Source organism: Ascaphus truei, chromosome 6, assembly GCF_040206685.1.
Source record: "Ascaphus truei isolate aAscTru1 chromosome 6, aAscTru1.hap1, whole genome shotgun sequence".
NCBI lineage: Eukaryota > Metazoa > Chordata > Amphibia > Anura > Ascaphidae > Ascaphus > Ascaphus truei.
Genome location: NC_134488.1, coordinates 98,490,108 through 98,516,346, shown reverse-complemented (window position 1 = coordinate 98,516,346; position 26,239 = coordinate 98,490,108). Strand labels below are relative to the sequence as shown.

Below are 26,239 nucleotides of genomic sequence, written 5' to 3'. Positions count from 1 at the left end.
TTCCTACTCTTCTAACTGGGCAATATACAAGACATCCTTAGCCTATCAGAATTCAGTAGGTTCTGGAACTAAGGAGCGGCCAATCACCTGGCAGGAGCTACTTTGGAAACATAAAACTAGCTACATTAAATAAGCTACATTTAGTTGGGGCCTTTTCTATACATTAACCTGCTACTTCCCTTCATTAGACTATAGTATACTCACTAGGGGGTTTATACCACCATAGGGCGATGCTCCTCTCACCTTCCCAGTGGACAAATAAGTGCCTACAGATCGAAATGGACGTCATTTGAAAACCTGAAATAGGAGACCACGGTGAATTATGAATCAAATTAGGCCTAAAGTTTAAGGTGAAGTAATCAGACTCCCAGTAACCATTTTTTTTTATTTCTGGCTCGTTTCACCCACACCTGGCAGAGAGGAAAGAGAGCAAAATGTATTATCAAAAATCCACACTTTCCTCAAACAAGCCCTGAATACTTAAACAAACTGAAACTTAGACAAAGGAACACTATTCTAATAGATGAAAAGGAGGCCTTGAGACTGAGGCCGAATTTATAGAAGATTCAGTGAAGCATGTATTGGACAAATCACGTTACCTGGCAACGAAAAAAAACTGTAAACAAACCCCTTTTCCTGATTGATCCGTGTAATAAAATCCTGTAATGCAGCCCCAGGAACGAGAACTTCAGACAAAATTACCAGAGCAACATTTGCGAGCAGAAACAAATTCTCTCACATGCACGGCTGCAAAGAATGCAATAGCAAAGGCTGCTTTAAATAAAACAGATTAAATCCCTGAAAACAAACAAAAACGAGGAACATTTTTTTCAGCAGGGTTGGTTCAAACTATTTTAGAGTAAACAAATTTCCCTCTGAATTTCTAGTAATAGCGGAACTTGACAAACCCTTTTGAACCATAAGCCAAGAATGAAACACACTAAAACACCATGAAGAATGTAATCCCAGTGTTTTTCAACCAGGCTTCCTAGAAACCCTTGGCTTTCCCGGGCACCCCTAAATGGTTCCCTGCAATTTTCTGGTCATTTGAAAATTGTATAAAATACAGAGCAATTTACAATGCATTTGATCACAGAGTTGCTATTAGAGATGGTTGCGAGTTCCTCAGAATTTCACTTAGGGCTCCTTAATCCAACAAATATGGGGTGTGTGCAGAAGCGTATCAAGTGAAACTTCTAAGCATTTAGTCACTCTCAAAAGTCTTTCATTCACGCAAAATGATAACAATGATAAAATGATAAAAATCAAGATACAATTTCAGAGACAAAATGCAAAGCAGTTTCACTTAGAACGTACGTGTGTGTGCGTGTATACACAATATATATATATATATATATATATATATATATATATATATATATATATATATATAGAGCCAGGTCCCCTCTGGCTCCCAGGTCCTCTGTTTTCCCCCCCTTACCTCCGCTGCTGTGGGTGGCTGTTGCGGGTGGCGATGGGCTTGCTGGAGGCTCCCTCTGCCGGGCGCCGCCAAATTTGTTATGCATGCAAGCAGGGCTCGTGCATGTGCAGATGCGCGGGATGACTCGCGGCAGCCATGTTACGATTGGCCGCTCATCCATTTTACGATTGGCCGCGCATGCGCAGAACGGATAGCATGTGCGTTGGCCATTAGGGAGCTTCGCGCATGTGCAAGAGGTGAGGTGCTGCCGAGGGGGAAGCAATCAGGTGCACGGCAGTTGCTGCCCATAGATAGGGCGAGCGGGTCGCCGGAGGCTCTGGCGGCTCCCTTTGCAGGGTGCCACCATTTTGTAGCTGATTGCACATGCGCAGAACTCGCCTAGCACACTAGGACCCCACAAGGGCGGCTAATAGGGAAAGGCTCAAGACAGGGACTACAAGTTCCATGAGCCTCAGGGGAATGTCACATGCTGCGGCTTAGCCAATAGGGCGGCTGTATTTGCAGTTAAGGCCTTTTTAGTGCAAGGGAGCTTGCGCTGGCAGTTTTGAATAGGGACAGTAAAGAGAGGCTGCAGCCACATGTTGCTAGGCAACCAGTGAAGCTATGAGATGATGACAGTTTAAGGCAGTTGAGGTAGACAGTTAAGATTAGGACAGTTAAAGGAGATTAGAGTTATAACTGTGGAGAGACACAGTAAGCACAGTTAAAAAGGAACAGTTCTCTTTATCCCTTAAAAAGGGATAATATTTAAGTAATAATCCCTGAAGAACAGGCCAATAATTCCCTGGGTGGAAGAGTTGAAGGCCCGAGGTGAAGCCAGGCCTAGCCAGGGCTCTATATGAGAATAATTGATCCTGTGCAAGCCTGGAACTGTTGTGCCTGACAATAAAATACCTATGAGTTGCAAAAGATCCTGGCACCCTATTTCTTATCTTGCCCTCCAAGTCACCAACTACCCTCCATTACAGCCAAGGCCTGAACCTGCCAATGGGAACCCTGAGATCACAGGTAACTGACCAATGAGCTGATACTCTAATCCCATCGGGAGAGAAGTAGGACTTTGTTCACACATGTACACCCTACCCCCTGCTGCCGGGGGGTAGGGGTGTTACATACATATATATACAGTATGTCTATATATCTATATCTATATATATGAGTGAAGGTGAAACAAGGCAGCAGGCACTCTGTAAACAATGAAGAGCTGATGCTTATCCCATATGCGATATTGAAACAACAGGTATTACCAGATCTTCGTCCAGAAAGAAAAGACAGCACACAGCCAAGTTGAAATAACAATATGTTGAGGTAACAAAAACCAAGGCCCTACATCCGACGTTTCGGTCAGCTACACGTGACCTTCCTCCCTGAGGAAGGTCCCGTGTAGCTGACCGAAACGTCGGATGTAGGGCCTTGGTTTTTGTTACCTCAATATATTGTTATTTCAACTTGACTGTGTGCTGTCTCTTCTTTCCGGATGAAGATCTGGTAATACCTGTTATATCTATGTAGCCAGGTTCCCCTTTTTGCACGTTGACCCCCCCCCCCTCCTTCTGGGGCTCGCAGCCACCGCTTGCGAGGAGGTATGGGGGCAGATGCGCGAGCCGCGTGTTACCTCAAGGATGCGGCCGGTTGCCGGTGATGCGATCGGGCCATTGCTAGGGCCGCGGTCGCGTCGTTAGGGTCCCGGTGTCTCGCGGAGCAGGGCGCTGCCATTGCCAGGTGCGTTGCGCATGCGCAGGGGCTAGGTGCGCCAGGAGGCCCACAGACAGGTCGCGCATGCGCAGTGAGGGTAGTCAGCCCCCAGCGTGCACAGGGGCAGAGCCACATGACCCCAGGGAGCCAATAGGGCTACAGTATCTCCCTGCTCAGTAAAGAGATACATTTCGCGGGCTTGCAGCACGTTGGCAGTTGGTGACCGGAGCAGCTAGGGGAAGGAAGTAGGGTGCAGGAGTCAGTGACTCCCTGCACTAGGCCAGCAGTCCCCTAGGCCCCAGATAGCCCTGAGTCACAGTAGCTGAGTGTTGTAGGGACAGGCCCTACAGTAGGTTAGGGACCCTGCCCCATTAGCTATTTGTTAGTTAGGAACGCTGCGTTTCCTGCTGAGAGACTTGGGCTCAAGTCTCGTCATTAAAGAGAGCTGGATCACCCCTGACGGATCACCACGCGGGTGGATACTGGATATCGTGTAGGCGCTCGTCTGATCCTTTTCGAAGCAGTTGCAGATCCGAGCACTGGAGTGCTCGGCAGGTACTCTAACTCTACAAGTGCACCAACAGTTCCATTAGTTAGTGACTGCGCAGTAACACATATCCTTTCTCTGTAGAGTGCGGGACATTGTGTGAGATTACTGGACACTGGGTGGGATCACTCGGTGATAGGGGATTAGCGTCCTGCGAGACGCAGTAGTTAGTGTCCCCTCTAGGGAGGGACACCTGTTGATATATATACAAGTACGTTTATGGTTGCTGCAAGTAAAGTCATTGATTGTTCATATACGTTGTGCTGGTTATATTTATGTGTCCTGCGAGGAACAATTCCTGCTCTGCTAGGAACCATCGCAGGTGGAGGCGCTGCACCGAGTACAGGGTTACTCTTAATATAATTGCCCCAGGTTCCCCGTGGCGGAAGCTCAGCCCTCTTGTGAGCCTAACAGGTAAAGCACCACACCTTTTAACACTAAGTTCCCCGCACCCACACTATATATATATATGCGATTGGGTGGGGTGGAATATCCGTTACATCTATATATATATATATCTAATATATCTATATCAACAGAATATATAGTAGGGCCGAGTGTGAATGTGCAAGTAGTTATATAAATGTAATTATTAATATTAGTGAGTTTGTGAGGAAAAATACCGGTGTAAATATTTTAGGAACAATTCCAATATTAAAAATGGAATCTGAAAGTGTTAATAAATTAATAAAGTGACAAACAATAAAACAAATGAACCTAATCTATATAAATACAATAAAAGAAATGTAAATATAAAAACCAATCCCTTGATAGCTTTATTCAATGTACCATCGCCGGAAGAAGAGATCAGTGTATCTCGAAAACTTGCACAAATAAATGCATTTCGTTAGCCACAGAACGGTATTGTCTATTCATTTTTTATTTTATATATATATATATATATATATATGCAAATATAGCTGTATGCTCATCTGCATGTCTTAGGCAGGTCTGCAACCCCACCTTTCCCCCATTATCACCCAGCATACAGCACTTCCACTGCAGCAAGGGATTCTGGGAAATGACATGCAAATGAGCACACAGTGTCACTTTTTGCCTCAATAACCATTTTTAACATGGTTCCCTATAGGCTTAAGCTTGCTGCATGGTCACATATATATATATATATATATATATATATATATATATATATATATATATATATATATATATATATATATATACATGTAGAGGTATCAGTACCGTGTTAGCCGAGCTTCAATAATCAAAAAATAAATAGATGATACCGTTCTGTGGCTAACGAAATGCTTTTATTTGTGCGAGCTTTCGAGATACACTGATCTCTTCTTCCGGCGATGTTACAATGAATGAAGCAAGCAAAAGCTATACTATAAACAATGTCTATTGGAATGTTATCTGTGCTGGTCCATCCCACATCAACACCGGGACAAGCACAGATAACATTCCAAGAGACACTGTTTTTAAGTTATCCTTGCTTCATTCATTGTAACATCGCCGGAAGAAGAGATCAGTGTATCTCGAAAGCTCGCACAAATAAAAGCATTTCGTTAGCCACAGAACGGTATCATCTATTTATTTTTTGATTATTGAAGCTCGGCTAACACGGTACTGATACCTCTACATGTATGTGTATATATATATATATATATATATATATATATATATATATATATATATATATATGTAAGGATGTGCATATATATATATCTAAAGGTTCCGCGCTGTCAATCACAAAGGCAGCGCCATATTAGTCATTCTGTCAGCAAGGTCACTGTGTACAAGTTGGGCTGCGCATGCGCGAGAGAAGCGCGCGAAGGGCAACCAATCTGTGGAGACTTTGGGGGTTTGAACTCTGAACTCCGAACTGCGAGAGAGTCAGCTGAGGCTGAGAACCAATCGGGTGCGAGACTCTGTATAGAGGAACCGGATGCGTGTGGGCGGTGGGTCAGAGCAGAGAGGGAGGTGAAGGAGGAGGTTGGCGGAACCTTGTGTGCGCGAGCGGAGGGTCAGTGACCCGTCCGCTTAGGTGAAAGGTATCCCCCCGGCCCGAGGAGTATTCCCCTGTCATCGTAGGGTGCTGTTTTGTAAGGACGGCCTTAGTTGGTAGGGACCATTTCCCATTAGTGTGATTTGGCTGCGGAGCTGCGGCCGCCACCTTGGATTGGATACAGACGGCGCTGCAGCAAGGAGTGACGGCGAAAGGCTGGAGCAACGCTAGGACCCTGCGTGGAGTGTGATGGTCATCGCAGTGACCGGAAGGTATAATTGTTTATAAGTGCACCTACACAGGTCACCAGGCGCTGATCCCGCCTCCCACTAACTAATTGGGCCAACTGTGCAAATCCTATGGTACCATACCTATACTGGTTATAAGACATACTCCTAGGGAGAGTGGCAGAGCCACCTATGTACAGGACATTATCCCTAATAAGGTGTGGCCGAGCCACGGTGTGTGTGTGTAATGTTATATGTTTATTCTGCAGATCATTTGTTCTTTAAGCATGATATATAAAAGGTTGCTGTTGCATAATGCTGTTGTGATGTTCTTGCTCAGGGTATAATCTCTATCATGGGGATCCTGGACAAGTGGAGGCGCTGCACCGCGATTAATAAAGGTATGACCCCAGGCTCCCAAATAGCGGAGGCTCAGAGCTCCTGAGGACACAGGTACATGCACCACAGTAGTTCCTTATTGCAGGCGTTCACAAAAAGGGCTACATTTGGAGACGCTGCTGAGAGCTTAGACCTGGGGTGCCCCCACATTTTTTTGTCTCTATTGTGCAACCAACCCACATCATGTCGGTGCCCTCGGCGCTCGAGGTGCGCAAGTGGGCCCAACGGCGCGGGATTCCCTTGAACCGTGTTTTCGCGCTGGGCCATGTCCCCGCCATGATCTCGTTAGGCACAGTGACCGAGCAGGTCCGAAAGCTCCCTCTCCTGGACAATGCCCAAGTACAAGACCATTTTTATGACCGCGACCAGACCTGGCGCCGGATCTTGTATGCCACTGAACAAGATATATGCCCCGAGGCTTTGCCCCGTATACTGCTGCTGCCCGAAGCCCCGGGGGTGCGCTGTCCCATAGTCCAGGCGGACACCCCTGTGCCCCTGGCCACTTCCACCCCCCGGAGAGAGTATACCCCCACCGTTGGCGCCGCGACGGGAGGCCCCGACCACTCCCCCGACTGGGCGAAGTCCCCCAACCAGGAGAGACGAAGCTTACCTCAGCCAAATGCAGTGTTACGCATGTGGGAAGATGGGACATTTACGGGCCCACTGCCCCACCTCGCGGAGGACGTCGTCCCGACCGGCCCAATCGATGCCGTGCCAACCCCTGGAGGATGAATAGGTGTTGCCGCCCTCTCAGAGCTCCCGAATTGGCCCCGCTTCCATTGTTCACGTAGTTATCGAAGGCATCTACGCCGCCGCATTGTTGGATACGGGTTCTCAAGTAACCATCGTATACCGGCCCTTCTACGACCAACATCTCCACCGACTGCCGTTGTTATCTGCGGATGCCCTGCGACTACGGGGATTGAGTCATGAAGATTACCCCATAGACGGAGTAGTAAAGGTGCAGTTAGATATTCTCCAGCTGAATACTGGTAAACATCACCCCATGGAAGTGGAGGCCTTAGTGTGCCCCGAACCTCAGGACCACCCCAGCGCCCCAATCATCTTGGGGACCAACGCTGACATTGTGCGCGCGGTGTTTCGCCAGTTTTTGCAAGAAGCGGGAGAAGCCCCACTGCTGGACTTAGCGGCCTGTCCCGCCCTCCAAGAGGTCTGCAGTAGAATTACGGCTGAAGAAGAGTATGGCGTCCTTTACAGTCAAGAATGGGGACTGACTCAAATTCCCCCGGGGGAAGGACGAATGATGGTCGCCGCTTGTCACTACCCCCGACGACGGTTGGAGGATCAACTCTTCACCGTGGAGAGTATGGCCCAGAACGAACAACGTTTGGGATACAAAGTACTAGCCTCTGTCAAGGAATGGCCCGGGAAGATTCCGAGGCGCACCTGGGTGTACGTGCAGAATATATCCCCGTACCCCATGACTATCGACAGGCGGCAGACGCTGGGAAGGATATACCCTGTAACTCCTGAGGAGAAGGTTTCGACGGGACCCTCTAGGTGCCCACCTACTACCGTCGAGTCAGTGTTGGAATTTGACTTCGGCGACTCGCCACTCCCGGATGTATGGAGGAAGAGGCTGCTGAACGAGCTACACGACCGAAGGAGTGTGTTCTCCACTGGTGATATGGACGTGGGTTGCAGTCGCAGCGCCCACCATACCATCCGAATGAGCGACGCTACCCCCTTCCGGGAGCGCTCCCGCCGGCTTGCCCCCAGGGATGTTGACGAAGTGAGGGGATTAATCGACGAGATGAAAACGGCTGGCATTGTGCAGGAATCTCGGAGCCCTTACGCCTCACCCATTGTGGTAGTCCGCAAGAAGAATGGGACGGTCCGTCTATGTGTGGATTACAGAACTCTGAATACCCGTACTATTCCCGATCAGTACACACTGCCCCGAATCGAGGACCTCCTGAACGCTCTGACGGGAAGCAAATGGTTCAGTGTGCTCGACCTCAGGTCCGGATATTATCAAGTGCCCATGGGCCAGGAAGACCAAGAAAAAACGGCCTTCATCTGTCCATTAGGGTTTTACCAATTTACCCGCATGCCACAAGGGATCTGCGGTGCCCCGGCCACGTTCCAGAGACTAATGGAAAAAACCCTCGGAGACCTTAACCCGCGAGAGTGCTTAGTGTACCTGGACGACATTATCGTGTTCGGGCGGACTCTAGAGGAGCACTCCGAGAGACTGATGAAGGTGCTGGATAGACTTCAGGGGGAGGGTCTCAAACTGTCGCTGGACAAATGCAAATTCTGTCGGTCCTCTGTGACGTATGTGGGCCATATTGTATCGGCTGATGGGGTATCCACCGACCCAGGGAAGATAGAGGCGGTGGTGAATTGGCCTAGACCTCAAAATGTTCAAGAGTTGCGGTCCTTCTTGGGGTTTTGTGGCTATTATCGGCGGTTCGTAGAGAGCTATTCCAGCAAGGCCAAGCGACTGAATGATCTTCTAAAGGTGTATCTGGGAGAAACCGGGAGAAAAGGAATCTCGGCGCAGACACCCTTTGGGAAGACATGGACTCCAGAATGTGAACAGGCCTTCAAGAACTTAAAGGCCAGCCTCACTCGGGCTCCCGTCTTGGCCTACGCGGACCCCGACAGAGACTATGTTCTACATGTCGATGCTAGCCTTAGCGGATTAGGAGCGGTTTTGCATCAGAAGTATGAGACCGGGCTGCATCCGGTGGCCTATGCGAGCCGAAGCTTAACCCCTAGCGAGCAGAATTACCCGGTCCACAAACTGGAATTCTTGGCGCTAAAATGGGCTGTGGTAGATAAGCTGCATGACTACCTATATGGGGTACAGTTCGAAGTACGCACGGATAACAATCCCATGACCTATATCAATACGTCTGCCAAATTGGACGCCACAGGACATCGGTGGTTAGCTGCTCTAGCCAATTACAGGTTCAACCTTAAATACAAACCCGGACCCACCAACATAGGTGCCGACGCCCTGTCTCGTCGACCTGGCCTTCAATCCACCCCTGATGAGGAAGTTTGGGAAGAGATACCGGGTCCCGGGTTTCGTGCCCTCTGCTCCGTGGCTGCGGTAGTCGACGACCACGTGGCATTCTCGGAATTACGGGTCGTTGACTCGTTGGGATGCCATTCGCGGGCTATTCCTCGGGCCTATCAGGGTTGAGAAGGGATGAATATCACTGACGATAATATCATCTCGTGGAGGGATCTAGTGCATTATCAAACACAAGACCCCATAGTGGAGCTAGCACGTCAAGCGGTACAACAAGATAACCCTTCTATACTGAAGCGAGCCCCCAAAGACTTGGTGAAACTCCTGTCAAATGAGTTTGGGAAGTTCGAAATGGACAATTGTTTGTTATATCGGGTGATACCTTATCACAACCATCCCGATCGGCGTCAGCTGTTTTTGCCGGAACGTTTGAGAACCCTAGTCCTCCGGGCCCTTCACGATGACCATGGTCACCTGGGCATTGACAAGACATTTGGGCTACTACAGGATAGGTTCTATTGGCCGAGAATGAGGGAGTCCGTGGAGCAACATTGTCGGAGGTGTAATCGCTGTTTACAAAGAAAGACACTGCCCACCAGGGCGGCTCCTATGGCACACTTGAAAAGCTCGGGTCCAATGGATTTGGTGTGTATGGATTTTCTCTGTATCGAGCCCGACAATCGGGGAGTTAGTAATGTTCTAGTGATCACTGACCACTACACTAGGTACGCCCAAGCGTTCCCTACGAAAGACCAGAAGGCCGTAACGGTGGCCCGAGTACTATGGGAGAAATATTTCATTCACTATGGGTTGCCGAATCGTCTTCACTCTGATCAGGGCAGAGACTTTGAGAGTACACTGATACGGGAGTTGCTCACACTACTGAACATTGCCAAGTCGCGTAGTACCCTGTACCACCCCGAAGGGGATGCTTTGCCTGAACGGTTCAATCGCACTTTGTTAGATATGTTAGGAACTCTGACGAGCCCGCAAAAGACGGAGTGGAGTAAACACGTCGAGGCATTGGTACATGCGTATAATTGTACCCGACATGAGTCCACTGGGTATACCCCGTATTTTTTGATGTTCGGAAGAGAAGCCCGGTTACCGGTGGATGTGCGCCTGCGGATATCTACCGATGGGGTATCCAATAAGACGCATTTCCGATATGTCCAGCGACTAAGGGACAGTTTACAGTTGGCCTATAAATTGGCTTAACGGACGACTGCGCAACTGAATGCGGGAAATAAAAGGCGCTACGATCACAAAGTACGTCATAAGGAAATTCACCCCGGAGATGCGGTCCTCTTACGCAACTTAGGTGTTCCTGGGAAGCATAAATTGGCAGACCGGTGGCGGGAGGGTGTGTATGAGGTGGAGTCACAAATGCCTGGTCTTCCTGTGTACCGGATCAAGGATTCTGAAGGCCGCGTAAAAGTGTGGCATAGGAATCATCTGCTTCCCATACCTCGAGTAGGGACGGATGAATTGGAAGTCCCAGCCACGCCCATAGATGGAGGAGTTGAACACACAGAGGATGGCCCAGAGACTGTAAAAAATGCCACCTCTGAGGATCCAATGGAAGGAACCTCTCAAAGGGGCCTTCCGGCCGCGGAGGCATCTCCCGAAGGAGCCACGGGTAAAGAGCCTCTTGGCCCGAACATTGACCCTTTGACTCCCGCGAGTCAGCCCCTAGATCCTTAAAGTCCATGTTTCACACCCCAAAGAGACAGTACTAATGTTGGAAACCCCTCAAGGGTAGAGATGGAAGCACAAATTGAGACTGGATACTCTGCAGAAGAAGCAGAGGAGAATCAACCCCGGCGAAGTCAAAGAGCCTGTCAGCCTCCCATGCGAATGGCATATGATCAATTTGGGGCACTCCATTATGAGGCTCAGCAGTGGGCTCGGCATAGGATGCAAGCTATGATGGTACTGATTAACGGAATGTGTAACCTGATCTAGGACTGAGAGGGTTGTGTAAATAGTTAGATATATATGTGGTTTATGTAGTCCAGCGGGGACGTTGGATTCTGGAGAGGGGAGAATGTAAGGATGTGCATATATATATATCTAAAGGTTCCGCGCTGTCAATCACAAAGGCAGCGCCATATTAGTCATTCTGTCAGCAAGGTCACTGTGTACAAGTTGGGCTGCGCATGCGCGAGAGAAGCGCGCGAAGGGCAACCAATCTGTGGAGACTTTGGGGGTTTGAACTCTGAACTCCGAACTGCGAGAGAGTCAGCTGAGGCTGAGAACCAATCGGGTGCGAGACTCTGTATAGAGGAACCGGATGCGTGTGGGCGGTGGGTCAGAGCAGAGAGGGAGGTGAAGGAGGAGGTTGGCGGAACCTCGTGTGCGCGAGCGGAGGGTCAGTGACCCGTCCGCTTAGGTGAAAGGTATCCCCCCGGCCCGAGGAGTATTCCCCTGTCATCGTAGGGTGCTGTTTTGTAAGGACGGCCTTAGTTGGTAGGGACCATTTCCCATTAGTGTGATTTGGCTGCGGAGCTGCGGCCGCCATCTTGGATTGGATACAGACGGCGCTGCAGCAAGGAGTGACGGCGAAAGGCTGGAGCAACGCTAGGACCCTGCGTGGAGTGTGATGGTCATCGCAGTGACCGGAAGGTATCATTGTTTATAAGTGCACCTACACCGGTCACCAGGCGCTGATCCCGCCTCCCACTAACTAATTGGGCCAACTGTGCAAATCCTATGGTACCATACCTATACTGGTTATAAGACATACTCCTAGGGAGAGTGGCAGAGCCACCTATGTACAGGACATTATCCCTAATAAGGTGTGGCCGAGCCACGGTGTGTGTGTGTAATGTTATATGTTTATTCTGCAGATCATTTGTTCTTTAAGCATGATATATAAAAGGTTGCTGTTGCATAATGCTGTTGTGATGTTCTTGCTCAGGGTATAATCTCTATCATGGGGATCCTGGACAAGTGGAGGCGCTGCACCGCGATTAATAAAGGTATGACCCCAGGCTCCCAAATAGCGGAGGCTCAGAGCTCCTGAGGACACAGGTACATGCACCACGGTAGTTCCTTATTGCAGGCGTTCACAAAAAGGGCTACATATATATATATATATATATATATATATATATATATATATATATATATATATATATATATATATATTTATATTGGGTGTGTGTGTCTCTTTCAATTTTCTGAACTTGTTGTTGAAGGGGGTCGGGGCTGGGGGGTGTACTTTGGTATGTCCGCATGGGCAAGATGAGGGGCTTGTTTGTGCATGTGCACGGCGGCGCATGTGCGAAGCAACGGCCGCGTCTGCGCATGTGCATGCAGACCATTTAGGCTTCTGCGCATGTGCATGAGCCCTAAATAATCTGCGCATGCGCAATATCCATCCCATTACCAGCATCGCAGTGTAGAGCACAAGGAGAGCCTGAGGTCTGATGTGAGTGCTAAGGCTGCGGTCCCAGTGCACGCACGCCCGGCGGGGAGGGAGAGGTTGCAATGGGAGGTGGCGTGGCGGGGGGGTTGCGGGGGCGTGGCAATGACCTCACTCGGCTGGTTTGCCCTCATTGGCAGAACCGCCGGTGGGGCGTGGCCACGGCTCCGTCGCAAGTTCCACACACAATTTTTTTGTGTGTGTAGAATCTTGCAGTACAGGGCAGCTGCTGAATGTGCGCCGACGCATGTACTTGGCTCTGAGTGACTGGGGGGCCGGTGCTTGTGCACACAGCGCACACCGACGTGTGCGCTGTGGCAGTCATTGGGACCGCAGCCTAAGGCAGGGGCGCGTGGTGCACGCTCCCGATTTCTGTGTTCGCCTAGCACAGACAGAGCTGCTGAGAACTTGTTCCCCCTTCTCCATCCCCAATCTACGCATGCGCCGTATGCTCAATTCATTTTACTTTTCCAATAAGTCACCGCCAGCTAAGAAGTTTCACTTCAAAAAACGTTTTCCCCTGCGCCCCCGAATGCACTCCCCCCCCCCTGCTTGTGCCCCCCGTAGAAAATCTCGAGCCCCCCAGTTTGCGCACCCCTGTTCTAAGACACCTATCTGGTTACTAAAGATACACTAACTTTCCCCAAGCACAAACATAAACAAACAAGGTGGATTTACAACAAAAAAAGGGAGGGAGGGATTCATTTTTTTTTTTTTTTTTTTTTTTAAAGGATGGTATTGCTGCTTTAAAAAGGCAGAATTGCATTATACTGATGTCCTGGCTTTGATGTGTACCTTGAACTTTAACCTTTACTCATTCCGTTCTGTCTATAATCTTGGAAATACCCACAAGTTTATCAGTTCCTCCTCACTAGAGCAATACACCACTCCTAACCTTCGTTAATTAATCTGATACACACACTGACAATTTTAAATATAAATCCCTCCTACAGTCATGCTTCACCACAGCTCTTATGCTTGCCAAATTGCAATTCACTGCAGTCCTCACATGCCACCAACAGGTCAGGATTTCTGGATATCCCTGCTTCAGTACAGTTGGCTCAGTCAGAATGAGTAAGGTATCTCAGGAAGCAGGGGGTTCCCGGAGCTGAAATTAATGAGGATCAGCTCTGGAAGTCCCGTGCTTCAATTCTGTATTTAAAAAAATGAAGAAAAAAATTGGCTTGAATTGCTTCTTTAACTGTATTGCGTCTGTGCTAATGACAGGGTGGAATAAGGAGAAATAAAATACTTGATTGACAAATACTCCCCCATTCAATGTCCTTTGGGAAGTTCAACTGGCTCAATATCATTAAAGACTGTTGCACATTAAATTGCTCAATTGTTTTCTGTGAGCTAGAGCAGGGGTGCGCAATCTTTCCCTGCGGCCCCCTCCTTCCTGCTTCCCTCCCTGCTCACATCCCCCCCCCCCTCCCTCAGGCTGCTCTTCTAGTGCCATCACCGGCGACGTCACGCTGCAGTCGCTGGAAAAATCAAACTGACTTGACTTCCAGCAAGCGCGACCAAGCCGTCACTCCGTCGCGTCGCTTCTACTATAAGCGCACGCGACGGCGGCAATACATTTGTTTTGCCGCAACGTCGCGTCACCGTCGCCACCACACCATAAGCGCAGCTTTACCTTGTCTCCGGCTGCACATGATGCCGCGGGGGTCACGTTGCCATGGCAACGTGACGTCACGTGACCCAGCGGCAACATTTGACGCCGCGTCGCCGAAGACAAGGTAAGTGAAGTTGAAGAGGCCTCGCGCGATCCCCCGGCATTATTTTAAATGCTTTGGGGGAAGAGCGCGGGGCCGCTGCAACCACCGCCCCTGAAAAATCTTGTACCCCCCAGTTTGCGCACCCCTGAGCTACAGAAAGCAGGGTGTGTGTGGTTTAAAGGGGCCGTAGAGGGAGGTGTGTAGCACACATCCCTTTGCAGTCTTGATCTTATTCTTCAACTCATAAACTCAGGATTAGTTAGAAGTCCTCCCCTTTGCTTGGCCCCAGTCCTGTATGCTGCTTCTTTATAGCAGCTGTAATTTCTCATGCTACCAGTACTTGTGAGCTTCAGCTTGCTGTAAGGAATCCTGCCTGATGATTTGTTTATCCCTGGTCTTTGCTCTGCAAAACTCTTCTAACTGCCGTTTGTAAAGGTAAGAATCATACTATAATCATGAGCGGTATAAGGGTTTACTATGCCTCAGGACAACATTTCGCTATGTCAGGTAGAGAGAGAAAAATCCCATTGAAGGCAAGATTATTATTTTCCTTTCCATTATTATGCTTTCCTTCTATTGCAGTTTGTTTTGCCCAATAATTACAAGTCTAAAAATATTGTAAACAAATTATGGAAAAAAAAAATCTCTTGTGGATCCCTGAACCCATAATGCTCATACTAAATGTTTTGATTACACTGAGAATGTTGGTCGACCAGCAGACTTACCAACACCAAGCTCAGAGATTGCATTTACTGTATTATTCCCAGTTATTACTGGTGCAACATTCCTTTTCAGAGTTTGCAAATATAGAGTAAAATAATTTTATTAAACACAGACCGGATTGATGCAACTTTGCCGGGCTGCCCTAACTACTGTAGCCGCTGACAAAAACAGTGGTTTTGTATTTCTGGTATCACTTAGATTGTAAACTCTCCGGGGCAGAGATTTATTTTCCTAATGTCTGAGCTTATTTGTTGAACTTTATTGTAGTATAATTCCCTGTACTGGATTGTCTCTCTTGTAAAGCCTTGGGCGCTATATAAATATATACATACATTTGTACCTGCGTTTGTTATTAAAAAAGTTATATCTGTGGCGCTCAACACTGTAATTATCAATACAATTCTGATAGGTAATTAGAAATATACAACCAGAGCCACGGAAATCGCCCGTCCAAATGGATGCTCCACGTGATAAGGGTGAACATGTAAATATAAAAAAATATCAAATCATAGCATAATACTGTATAACATATAAACAAACAAACAAACAACATACAACACTTAACAGACGCTGAGAACAACAGGTGACTACTTACAATAGCATTTAATATGGCATATCATTAATATCATAAAATACACTAAATACACATAAAATAGCACATAAAAACATATATAAGGTTCAGGCAAGATTCTCCAACTCGGGTGGGGGTACCTGCTTACCGAAAACAAGATGGTTTCAGGCAATGGATAATTTAAAGAGTATCCCCTCTTATAAATGGCTGCTGCTGCTGCTTACATCTGGGCTCAGACGAGTGGTCTCATATGGGCAGGGACAGGCTCCTCCAGCCCTCGGTGTCTGCCTCCGTCTGTAGTCAGCACCATCCACACACGGCAGAAGTTCCAGGGCAGCACACACAGATACTTCCTGGTCTGACCCCACCAAACGCACCATACAATGCAATGGTGAAATGCTGAATATTCCTACGCCAGCTTTCTATTGACCACAGATCGCAGCTCACAGCTTCAGAAGGGTACAGCACTCACACCCGAGTAGTAGGGACCTCACAGAACCACCCTACGCGTTTCGAAAGTCTTGCTTTCTTCCTCAGGGGTAAAACGTAATGAAAAAGTTCCCGCATCAGCTTCAATAACAATGAAGTCATGAATAACAGTAAACAAATCAATAGAACGGGGGGGAAGAGTGAAAGAGGGGAAAGCTCCCGCATAAGCTTCAATAACAATAAAGTAATGAATAACAGTAAAACAATTCAAACGGAGCTGTACTCTGTAACATACAGAAAGTTCAGCTAGACTATGCAGACACACAGATAAGTTAACTGTACCATTGTATCCCCTTTTTTAATACAATTGTCACCACATTTAGGTGTGGACCAATAAGGGGACCCTGGTTACTTGAAACATATGTTACCAGCAACAGTCACGAACACTGTTGCAGCTTCTCAACCACTGGTATCATTACTATGATTAGTTCAGACCCAGGATATCATACATGTTGTGGGTGTTATTAAATTACTGAACTTACCTGACACCAGCATTTGGGTTAGCAGCAATCTTTGATTAACTACTCCCATTAGACAACATTATATCAAGTGTTCTATATTTATGAATTTTTCGCCAACCTGTGTGTCGGGTTATCTGATTTGTGAGCTACGGCTCACTACAGTTCACCTACTTTGAATCTATCTCTGATCCATATTTATTGTCAATTACATACTGTTCCCAATAGACAGGAGGCTATAACTGGATACGGTCACTGAACCGTGCCTCTGGGCTTTATCTCTGCATATTTTATGCCAGCCCTTTATAGGATCTCTTCCTTTCAGGATGTTTTTCACCTATCTATCAGTTTTGTTATAATTATATATGTAGGTGAATATCTCTCACCGGCCTTAGTTCGCTTAGTGACCATATGTCGCACTATATTTGTACCATCATGACTCACTAGTCTTGTATCATAGGTCTGCCAATCTTGGTATAAACTTTTTGTTATTGATTATATCCTCTTGGATTCAGTTCTGGTATTAGGTACTACAGTACCCTATCGGGTTTTTTTGTTGAAGATAATAGTATCACAATATTTATTGTAGTTACTATTTCCTCAGGATTTAATCCTTTCATGTGATAGCCTACATATCATGAGGCATCATATAGACTAGTGTCTCCTCAGGTTTTTCTTCCTCATGAATTTTATGCGGAAGTACCGATTGGTGTGTCATAAGGGAGTGGTCTTGGATAATTTTACCACATCCCTCTGTACAAATTATATTTTACCATATGATATTTAATAAATAGTTATTTTAAGTTTCCATTCATCTCAACATTATCATTCTGAGTGCATTCATTGGGGAATCTTTCTGTTTGTTTTGTGAACACTGCAGCTTCCTATTGAGCTCTGGGAAACGTCATCCGTAGTGGGAGATTTGCCTCTCCCTCCACCTCCTCCCCTCCCGTACCCCCCTACCCCCTCCCCCTCCTCCTCCCCCTTCTCCTATCCCCCCTCCCCCCACAAAATCGATTTTGTCAATAGAAGGAAGTGAGATGTTAACAAAATCTATTTAGTTGACTGAATCACACAATCGACTTTGTCTACAGAATGATTTAAAACATTTCACAAATAGATTATCCACATATGTTGCATTTAGTAATAAGCAGCCTTTGAAAGTGCTGTAATAATAGTACAATAGATACCTATCTTTTGTAGGTCACAGTCCAACAGAAAGTTATTTTTGTTTCAAAGATAAAATAGGGAAACCATTTTAAATAATAATTATAGTATATTTATATCTGACTTCAGCCAACTACATTTTAAAGCCCAAGCCCTGTATGCGCAAGTACCAGTATTCTTACAAATTGGACTTCAACACTTATTCCATCAGCCAAAAGTTCCATCTCTTGTTATCCAACTGGTACATAAATGTTTTACTCCTTGAGTGGGAGAAGTGACTCTTGGAATTATTGTAGCCTGTAATATGAAATCAGAAACATAATTGGTAACAGTGATTCTGGCATTTGACATTCAATAAAGGGAGGCTTGTGAACTTCATATTCACCGGTAAGTTACACTGCTTTTTAAGGGTTTTAAAAAGGACTAACTCTGAAATCTAATCTTTTGTTTCCCTAAAGTCTTTCATAATGGACGCAGTGGAAACGTTTGTCAGAGACTATATGGAATATGAGGGAATGAGGATACCTTCAGTTGTACATACAGAAGAAAGTTTAAACTATGCGTGTAAAGAGTTTCAAACACGTGATGATGATGTTTTTAATGTCACCTTTCCTAAATCAGGTAACACTTTCGATCTTTCTATACTGCTAAATAAATATTCAAAGACCGGTTTAACTTGTGTTTTAGGTTTACTACAATATGGAAGCAGAAGAAGTTACACTCTGACCACATACGTATTGAACTTCTTCCAAATAACTAGGAATGTGGGTAGTAGATACACTGTAAGCCTACCCTTTTCATCAATCTCTCTAGCTGCCATTTTAACAACTAGAGAAAATAAACCCCCACTACCTTTTTTTGGACCTTTAAACTTTGTCTCAATTTATAAAAGACTTCATAACTTTGTTTCTATAATACTTGGACAAATGCCATCTTCACTGTTGCGTCTATGTACTTAAGATACACACCTGACTATAAAATATGACCACCTATCTGTCACGGGAGACAGATTACATATTTATAACCAGGATCATTTAATTGCGCAAAACCAAAGAGTAAAACAAATTGTGATTTATTTTGTGGAAACAGACATACACACAATGGGTTACAAATAGCAGGAAGAAAACACACAAACCTGGGATACAAAAGAAGACTCTCGTAAGCGCAGGGAATCCTCACCCTGATCACAGTTGCAGAACAAGACAGAAAATATCCAGGCAGCTTTCTGCTGAAGCCCCTTTTCTTTCTTGCTGCAGACGGAAACTGGACACTTAGATGACTCACTTAAAGCTGCAGTTCAGTCTTTTTTTATTTTATTTATTTTTTTACTTCAATAGTTCCATGTGGGCAATCTCTAATTACCTAAAGAACTGCATAGCTGCCGGTCAATTTGTTCTCCGTCTATTGATCGGCAAAGTTTGGCGACATCTTTAAATATGAGGTATGTAAATCGTTGCTATAGGAACAAGCATGCTTGTTAAAATAGAATACAAGAAAATTGGTCTTTCAAAGTTGTTTTTTTTAAAACAGAAAATGCTAAAATAATTTTTTCTTACTACAGAACTGATTTATTAAAAAAAACACACATGCAGGATATTGACTGAACTGCAGCTTTAAAACATGGAACACAACTTGGAACACTTGGGACACTCTCTGGGCTGGCTACTAACTTTTTTTTATATCCTTTCCAAAGCCAGCCCCGCAGCATTACCGCCAACCTGCAGCATGGGAACTTTACTGCTAGCCCCTGAGACAAGCCAGTCTTGTGAAGCCGGGCACCTGGAGCTTCAACAGGGCACAGGGGCATGTGCGAAAACCGCCATCTTGCCTACTTGCCATGCAGAACCCCCTGCAGGGCTTGGTGCCTCAGCCATCCTGTCCTGATGGGGTTCACACTTCTGGCCACAAGTGTAACTTTCATGTACGGGCCAAGGGCAGTCTTAATGGCACCAAACTCTGGTAGCCCATAAACCCCCCTCAGAGTCCAAACAGTGAAAGACCCAGCTTAGGTTTCAATGTATCAGCAAACTATATTTTAAAACCCCAGTTTAATAAAATATACTTTATACATTTTCTTATTAAAATGTCCAAAGTCTTTTGGGTGAGGGATAGAGTGAAAATGTGAAATGTTTCATCCCCACTAGCCATATCCCTTACACTCTGCAAACTTAGATTTATTTTAATAAAAGCCACACAGTCTTATACATGACTGGAGCAACCCCAGAACCCCTATACCAGGGTTAGGGTGGTCTGGGCATGAACTGGGCATCCCCCCTTATACCAGGGACCCCTGGTATGTTGCAGGGATACATTAACCCCTTATTCCCCATTTACCCTGCAGGACTGTGCTGCAGCAGGAATCCTAGTGGTGAGTCGCAAGAACTTTTCAGGTTTGACCAGAGCAGTGTGCTTCAATGTATCCGAGAATCTTACCTGATTCCAGGGTATATCTTTGGGGTATCCTGTACAGTAACTCAGGAACCTCACTACATAGCCACAATCTGCAAAGACTTTCTCTGTCAAACCCACTCTGAAACTCATAGCCTAGCAATCTCCTGGTCCCAGCACCCCTGGAAAGGTAAAAAAATATTTACTGTCGCGTAATTTTGCACACAGTCACAGTAATGCATATACGACAGTCAGGTCAAAGAGCTGACACTCTAGGACCCCAAAACACAGACCAGGGGCAACCAAGTGGGCTTAACCTTTATTAGTGAGCCTGGTTACCCCTTCACCGTCACACTAACGTCTACAGTATTTGTGCAGGAGAAACCGATATCAGAAATTATACATAGAAAACCCTTGTTTTTGGTATCATTTGATTTGTGCAATCGCAATGGTTACACATCTCTATTTGTTATTCATGCGAATTACTGTCTGGCTCATGATTCCATAATTAATAACTTAATTTGGAATAGCTTCTTGCCTCCACACTCTGGTATTTGCAGATGTCCTTTAAGAATGCATTTTCAAGGTACATTTAAAAGGGCCCTGTTTATTCTAGTGAAGCCATATTTCAATCCACCCACTTGCAAAACCAGATATCCTTTATCCTTTGATCAGCACATAAAACTAGGCATGGACGGTGGTCCATCCTACAATCATTTATTTTTGTTGTTGTTGCAAATTCTCTTTGTAGTCCACAGTTTTATAACAGTTAACACATGCAGCACAGCACACACAGAAAACATATCTTACAATTCTGCATTCTATATTAGCATTACTCGAACCTGAAATTATCCTAGTCTCAAAACAATATAAAGAGCAATGTTAGAACTCAACATCACTTCCTTGTGACAAATCGTATAATATGACACTAAACAATAAGCTTATAATACAGCATAAAATATAAATGATATAATAAAATACAGAATATACAATAACATATTAACTAAAATTAGTAATAATAAATACAATCACAAGACAAAAAAAACATGACATGACTAAAAATTAGAATTAAAAAATTAAAAAAAACTATAAACAAGCCAAACCCCAAATTGTTAATTAAAATGATAATTATCCTTATTTTTCCTACTATGGCAGTTATTTTCTCTTCCAACTCTTCTCATAGGGTGCTATTATCAGTGAACTCTGTCCATGGTAACCAGAGGAGTTGACATTTTTGTGTCAGTGGTTATATATGATATTTGTTCTATTTTCATAACCTCCCACATTCTCGAATCCCATTGTTCTATGGTGGGAGCCTCCTAGCTTTTTACAATTAGCATCAATAGCACATCTTGATGCATTTAGCATATATATTAATTGATATTTCCTAATTCTATGCTCTTTGACCCCTTCTCTGTTTAACAATAACTGTTTAAGTTGGGTCTTTTTAAAATTCTAATCTTGGAAATATTGAAAATCTGTTCTATTATCATATCCCAAAATCACTTTATTTTCTCACATTCCCACCAATTCTGAAGCATTGTTCCCACCTCTCCACAACCTCTCCAACACTTATTAAAAGTCCCTGGATAGCATTCTTTCCGTTTTTGTGGTGTATAATATCACCTATACATTGTCTTATATGTATTTTCTAAAGTATTCGTTGATATCGAGGAAGAACTCGTGCTGTCCCACATTTGTGTCCATCCGATTGTAGAATATTCCCTACCCATCTCTTTTTCCCCTACCCCCTTTTTTTAAGACCATTTTGTAATCCATGATAACATCTTGTGTGCCAGATTCATTGATTAAAATACTTAATATCATAAGATATTCTCATGTGATCGTCACCAATAGAAAGAAATCAGATAAAAGATGCCATTCAAGTCAGTAGCAGTTTCCAGGTGTTCACATTGCAATGGGCCACTTCAGAGCTTCTTGAATAAAGGCATGTGTCTCTTTTTGTTACATGTGGGTTCACTTGCTCATACAGTACTGTACATTCTCTACTTTTATGTATTTTTTGCCATGTTTCGGGGGTTATTCATGAAACGCTTACTCGTTCAGGCATTATTGCACAGAACCCCCATTAAATTCTCTGCCTTTTAAGTTTTATTGTCCTGACGATTATTTGTGTCAGTGTTTTTCTTCTTTTGTACTACATAATGCTATTTGACCAATTTTGGAACTTAAAAAAAAATGATCCCTTTTTGCTACTGTAGTCCTGTCCTTGTGCTTTTTATTTAATTTTATTTCTCATCCCCACTGTTCAATTCCTATTCATAGTACATGTACACGTATAACGCTTTGCCCTCCATTTGTATATTATTCTAGGCACAACGTGGCTACAGGAAATCCTGACACTAATTTATAGCAATGGAGACACCACGCCAACAAAAACAGTTTACAGCTGGGATCGAGTTCCATGGATAGAACAGTCTCAAGGCCGCAACTTACTTGAGAACCGTCCCTCTCCCCGGCTTATCACGTCTCATCTTCCTGTGCACCTGTTCCCCCAAACTTTCTTCAAATCAAAAGCCAAGGTGTGTCTGTAGAGAACACATTCTCTTACAATAATTTTGCAGGATCCAAAATCATGCGACCCCCTGCAGTACCCAGGTCTGGGGCGCCAGTTGGCTGCACCTGCACATTGTTTGATGGAACAGGTCGCTGTGGAGCTGTGGAGCTTATGGGTTCCGATGCTACTGCACAGCGTAAACCTGTATACATATATGTAAATTAGTGGATTATATCAATGGATAGAGAGGGTGTTCAGTTACAGTAAGTACAGTAGATATCTGTCATGTAACGGTACTGAGCAGACCCCGCAAGTTCGTTAGATCAGCAACCCAAGACACAGAGTTCAAGAAATTAGGTTTATTTGCAAGGGCAAGAGAATAGAAGCATACAAACGTACACAAAACACACAATTATCCACTTTGTGACCCACCTCTAACCTGGAAAGGGATTGGATTTCTCCCCACAGAGTAGGTTACCAGGAGGTGGTTCCAGGCGTAGCCGCAATTATCCCTCTGTTTCTGGGTTGGGTAAGCAGTTAGTTATGAGGTATAGCAATGTCCTGGGACCGCTTGGAGAACGGGCACACAACAGATAAAAACAGTCCTTGGTGCAATTACCGGTAGAGCTGTCCCACTAGTCCAGGTACCGACCTCCACTGGTTAGTTGTGCAAGAGTTAAAGGTATCAGCCCTCTGCGGCAGACAGAAGCTGGAGGAATTCTTCAAAAAGACTTTGGTTTCTTGGCTCAGGACGCACCAGAGCGTATGGAACCGGGCCCCTCAAACAGTCAGGGGTTTAGTTCCGCTAGTCCACTCAGGGTCCTGCTGCAAGCAGAACCCAGGAACTTAGTCTCCCACAAGAGACTCCCAGTACACCCCACAAGGTTTACAGATACTGTTCAGTCCCCTCGAGAACCAGGTGCAGACAGACTGTCAGTCTGAACTGTTCTAAGACACACACACCCTAGTACAGTTTGGCTTTCAGTTATACCTCAAACTTCAGGGAGATTCCAGAATGTCTGCATGCATCAAAGAGTTTTCCTGGCCTCATTTGATATGTTTGAGTTAGACGCGAACTGCTGACACTCTATTCCCTTGGAGTGATGAATAGGGTCTGTGAGACTGCAGATGCCTTGACAAGTGTGAAATCACACACTTTGATGATCACACCAACTGGCTTCATTAGACATGCAAGCAGAGGCATTAGTATGCAAGGAAAGGTTGTCCACTAGCCATTTGGTCCTTCATTGGACTGCAGGAATAAGACTTCCAATGCCCACTTTGTTACTGGGGTGAACCTTGAATCCCTTAAAGGATTAGGATTCATGCGGTTACGTTGTCCTACTGGCCCCCAGGATCCTCTATCGTGGGACCCCTGTGGGGGTTTCTAGGACCTCCGGAACTGAAGATAGGGCAATTTAGCAGATTGGGGCGTTTCAGAGGAAGGGATATATCACTGATTCTTTCCAGCAAAATAATTCTTTTTTTTCGATTACCAGGAAGGAGTTCTCCGAGACTCTGGATTTTTCCCCACAAAGTTTCGCACCATCTAGCAAGGTGTGGCGGTACCAGAAACTAGTTGCTAGCCCCAAGGGTTCCGGAATGTGAACACCACGGTTACTTAGGAAATTGGTCCAATCCCACAAAAAATCCAATACAAACACATAAGAAGGGACAGAGACATACATTCACAGGGGGAACACTGCAATAATACATTTATGCACATGTTCCCATGACATGGGCCGTATCATCAGGGTACAACCCAGAGATGACATAGCACCCCACGTCACAATATCATTTTACGATCTTGTTGTAGAAATGACAGATAATGTGCGCAAACAAAATATGTGCAAATAACTTCACAAATAAAAATAAATAGTGGTGAATATATATAGGTCCTTTATCAAGGAGTCGGTCCGAAACGCGTAGGAGGTGCGTTTGTGTCCCCATGGGGGTTTTATCTCTTCCAGTCATGTACTGAAATAAAGGACGTTTGAATTTTACCACCTGGCTCCCTGGCTGTGCGCCATTTGCTGCTGTTTTGCTGTTCCTAGTGACCCCTCCGGGTCAAAAATCAGACTTAGTGGTGCCAAGAAATAGGTGTAGCCCAGGTATGCTAAGTGGCATGGGTGTCAACCTGACCGATGCGCCCTGCCCACCCTTTTGACCGGTCTTATGAACTGTGGGTAACTTGGCTATTCGTGGGTTGTTTTGTTCCCACGAGGGGGATTGGATCCACATGTTAAAGATAGCTTTGGCCAGTCTATAACTGTGGTTCCCCAGGTATCACCAGTGTGATTCCTGAATTTTAATCCATGATGTAAAGATGCAAGACTTTGTTCCAGCACAGCAGCAACCAGTCCAGGAGTGAAGGGGTTAATAACAACATAACCACAGGACTTTAAAACCAAGGCTGCATTTCTTGCACTGGCAAGCAAAGGACAATTTATTTCGTTCCAAGGATAATTCATTTCATTCCCTTATCCCAGTGAGTGTTGTTTTAAGCGTTTTCTGCAGATGTCGTGTGTTTGTCTTTTAAGGAAATAAATCACAATTTATTTTGCAACTTGTTCTGTTCAATTAAGTACCCAGAAATATAAATGTGTTGATAAAAGTTGGTGTCATCGTGACACCCTTCTCCGTGGCTTTTATATGGATGCGTTTCCTTCCAAATTCACCTAAAAAATAAGAGAGGAAGGTGCTTAGTGCAAACCAATTTTACTAACAAAAAAAGTAAGAGTTTAAAAATTCACAAACATGTGGGTGTCAGGCATTTAGGACACTCAGGAGGGGCCCAAAAGAGATCCGTTAGCTGCTGGAACAGTACTGATAGTCTGCTGTAGCCCTCACCTTCATAAAGACTGCGTATGCAGTCGAAACTTTAGTACTGGATTTGCTAATAAATTTACTTTTTTGTAAGACCGAGTGCCTGGTTGCTTCCTTTCTGCTCCATAGCCTGGCTCCTCTACAGCTGCAACACCTCTCAAGTGAACTGTCTGGTTTGCACAAACACACAACTGGCCTGGAGAGTGTCAACTGGGCTTGTCCCCCTCCGGTAGGTCACCTCTGTTGCCGCCTAGAACCTGGAAGAAATTGCATCCACATAGAGCCACAGAGAATGGTTGTTCTCATAAAACTGAAAATACTGCGACACTTGTGTCTGGAGACACTGTTTCACTTTATCTCACGATTTCTGTTTTTTTCTGTATTTATTCCTACACGTAACCTTGGGAGTATTTGCGCTCAGTTCTACGTCCGCACATATATTCACATACTAATATCGGTGTGGATAGGCTGTTGAATAGGGTACATAAGGAAATATGATGTGTAAATTGGAAGATAGATTATAAAGGTACTCCATTAAGTGGAAATCCTGTAAGTGGCTGGAATATGGATATAGCAGCTTGGATAGAAGATTAGAGAGGCAGTTAGATGTACATATCAATATAGAGCGTAATAGGAATAATTAAGGTACACTTATTTTATATTAGGTAC

General features: G+C 45.2%; 1 protein-coding gene across 3 annotated transcripts in view; it reads left to right on the top strand.

Moving 5' to 3' along the window:
* The first annotated feature begins 2,130 nt into the window (after positions 1-2,130).
* LOC142497478 (sulfotransferase 2B1-like) overlaps positions 2,131-26,239 on the top strand; it is a 29,643-nt gene continuing 5,534 nt past the window's right edge. The window contains exons 1-4 of one of the 3 annotated variants that reach the window (XM_075605312.1): positions 2,131-2,449; positions 3,578-3,691; positions 18,297-18,459; positions 22,561-22,769. In XM_075605312.1, coding sequence (XP_075461427.1) covers positions 2,429-2,449; positions 3,578-3,691; positions 18,297-18,459; positions 22,561-22,769 — 507 coding nt within the window. In that variant the 5' untranslated portion in view covers positions 2,131-2,428. Of the gene's footprint in view, positions 2,450-3,577; positions 3,692-14,646; positions 14,866-18,296; positions 18,460-22,560; positions 22,770-26,239 lie in introns of those variants that run through there. The other 2 variants (XM_075605313.1, XM_075605314.1) reach the window with 2 other exon arrangements.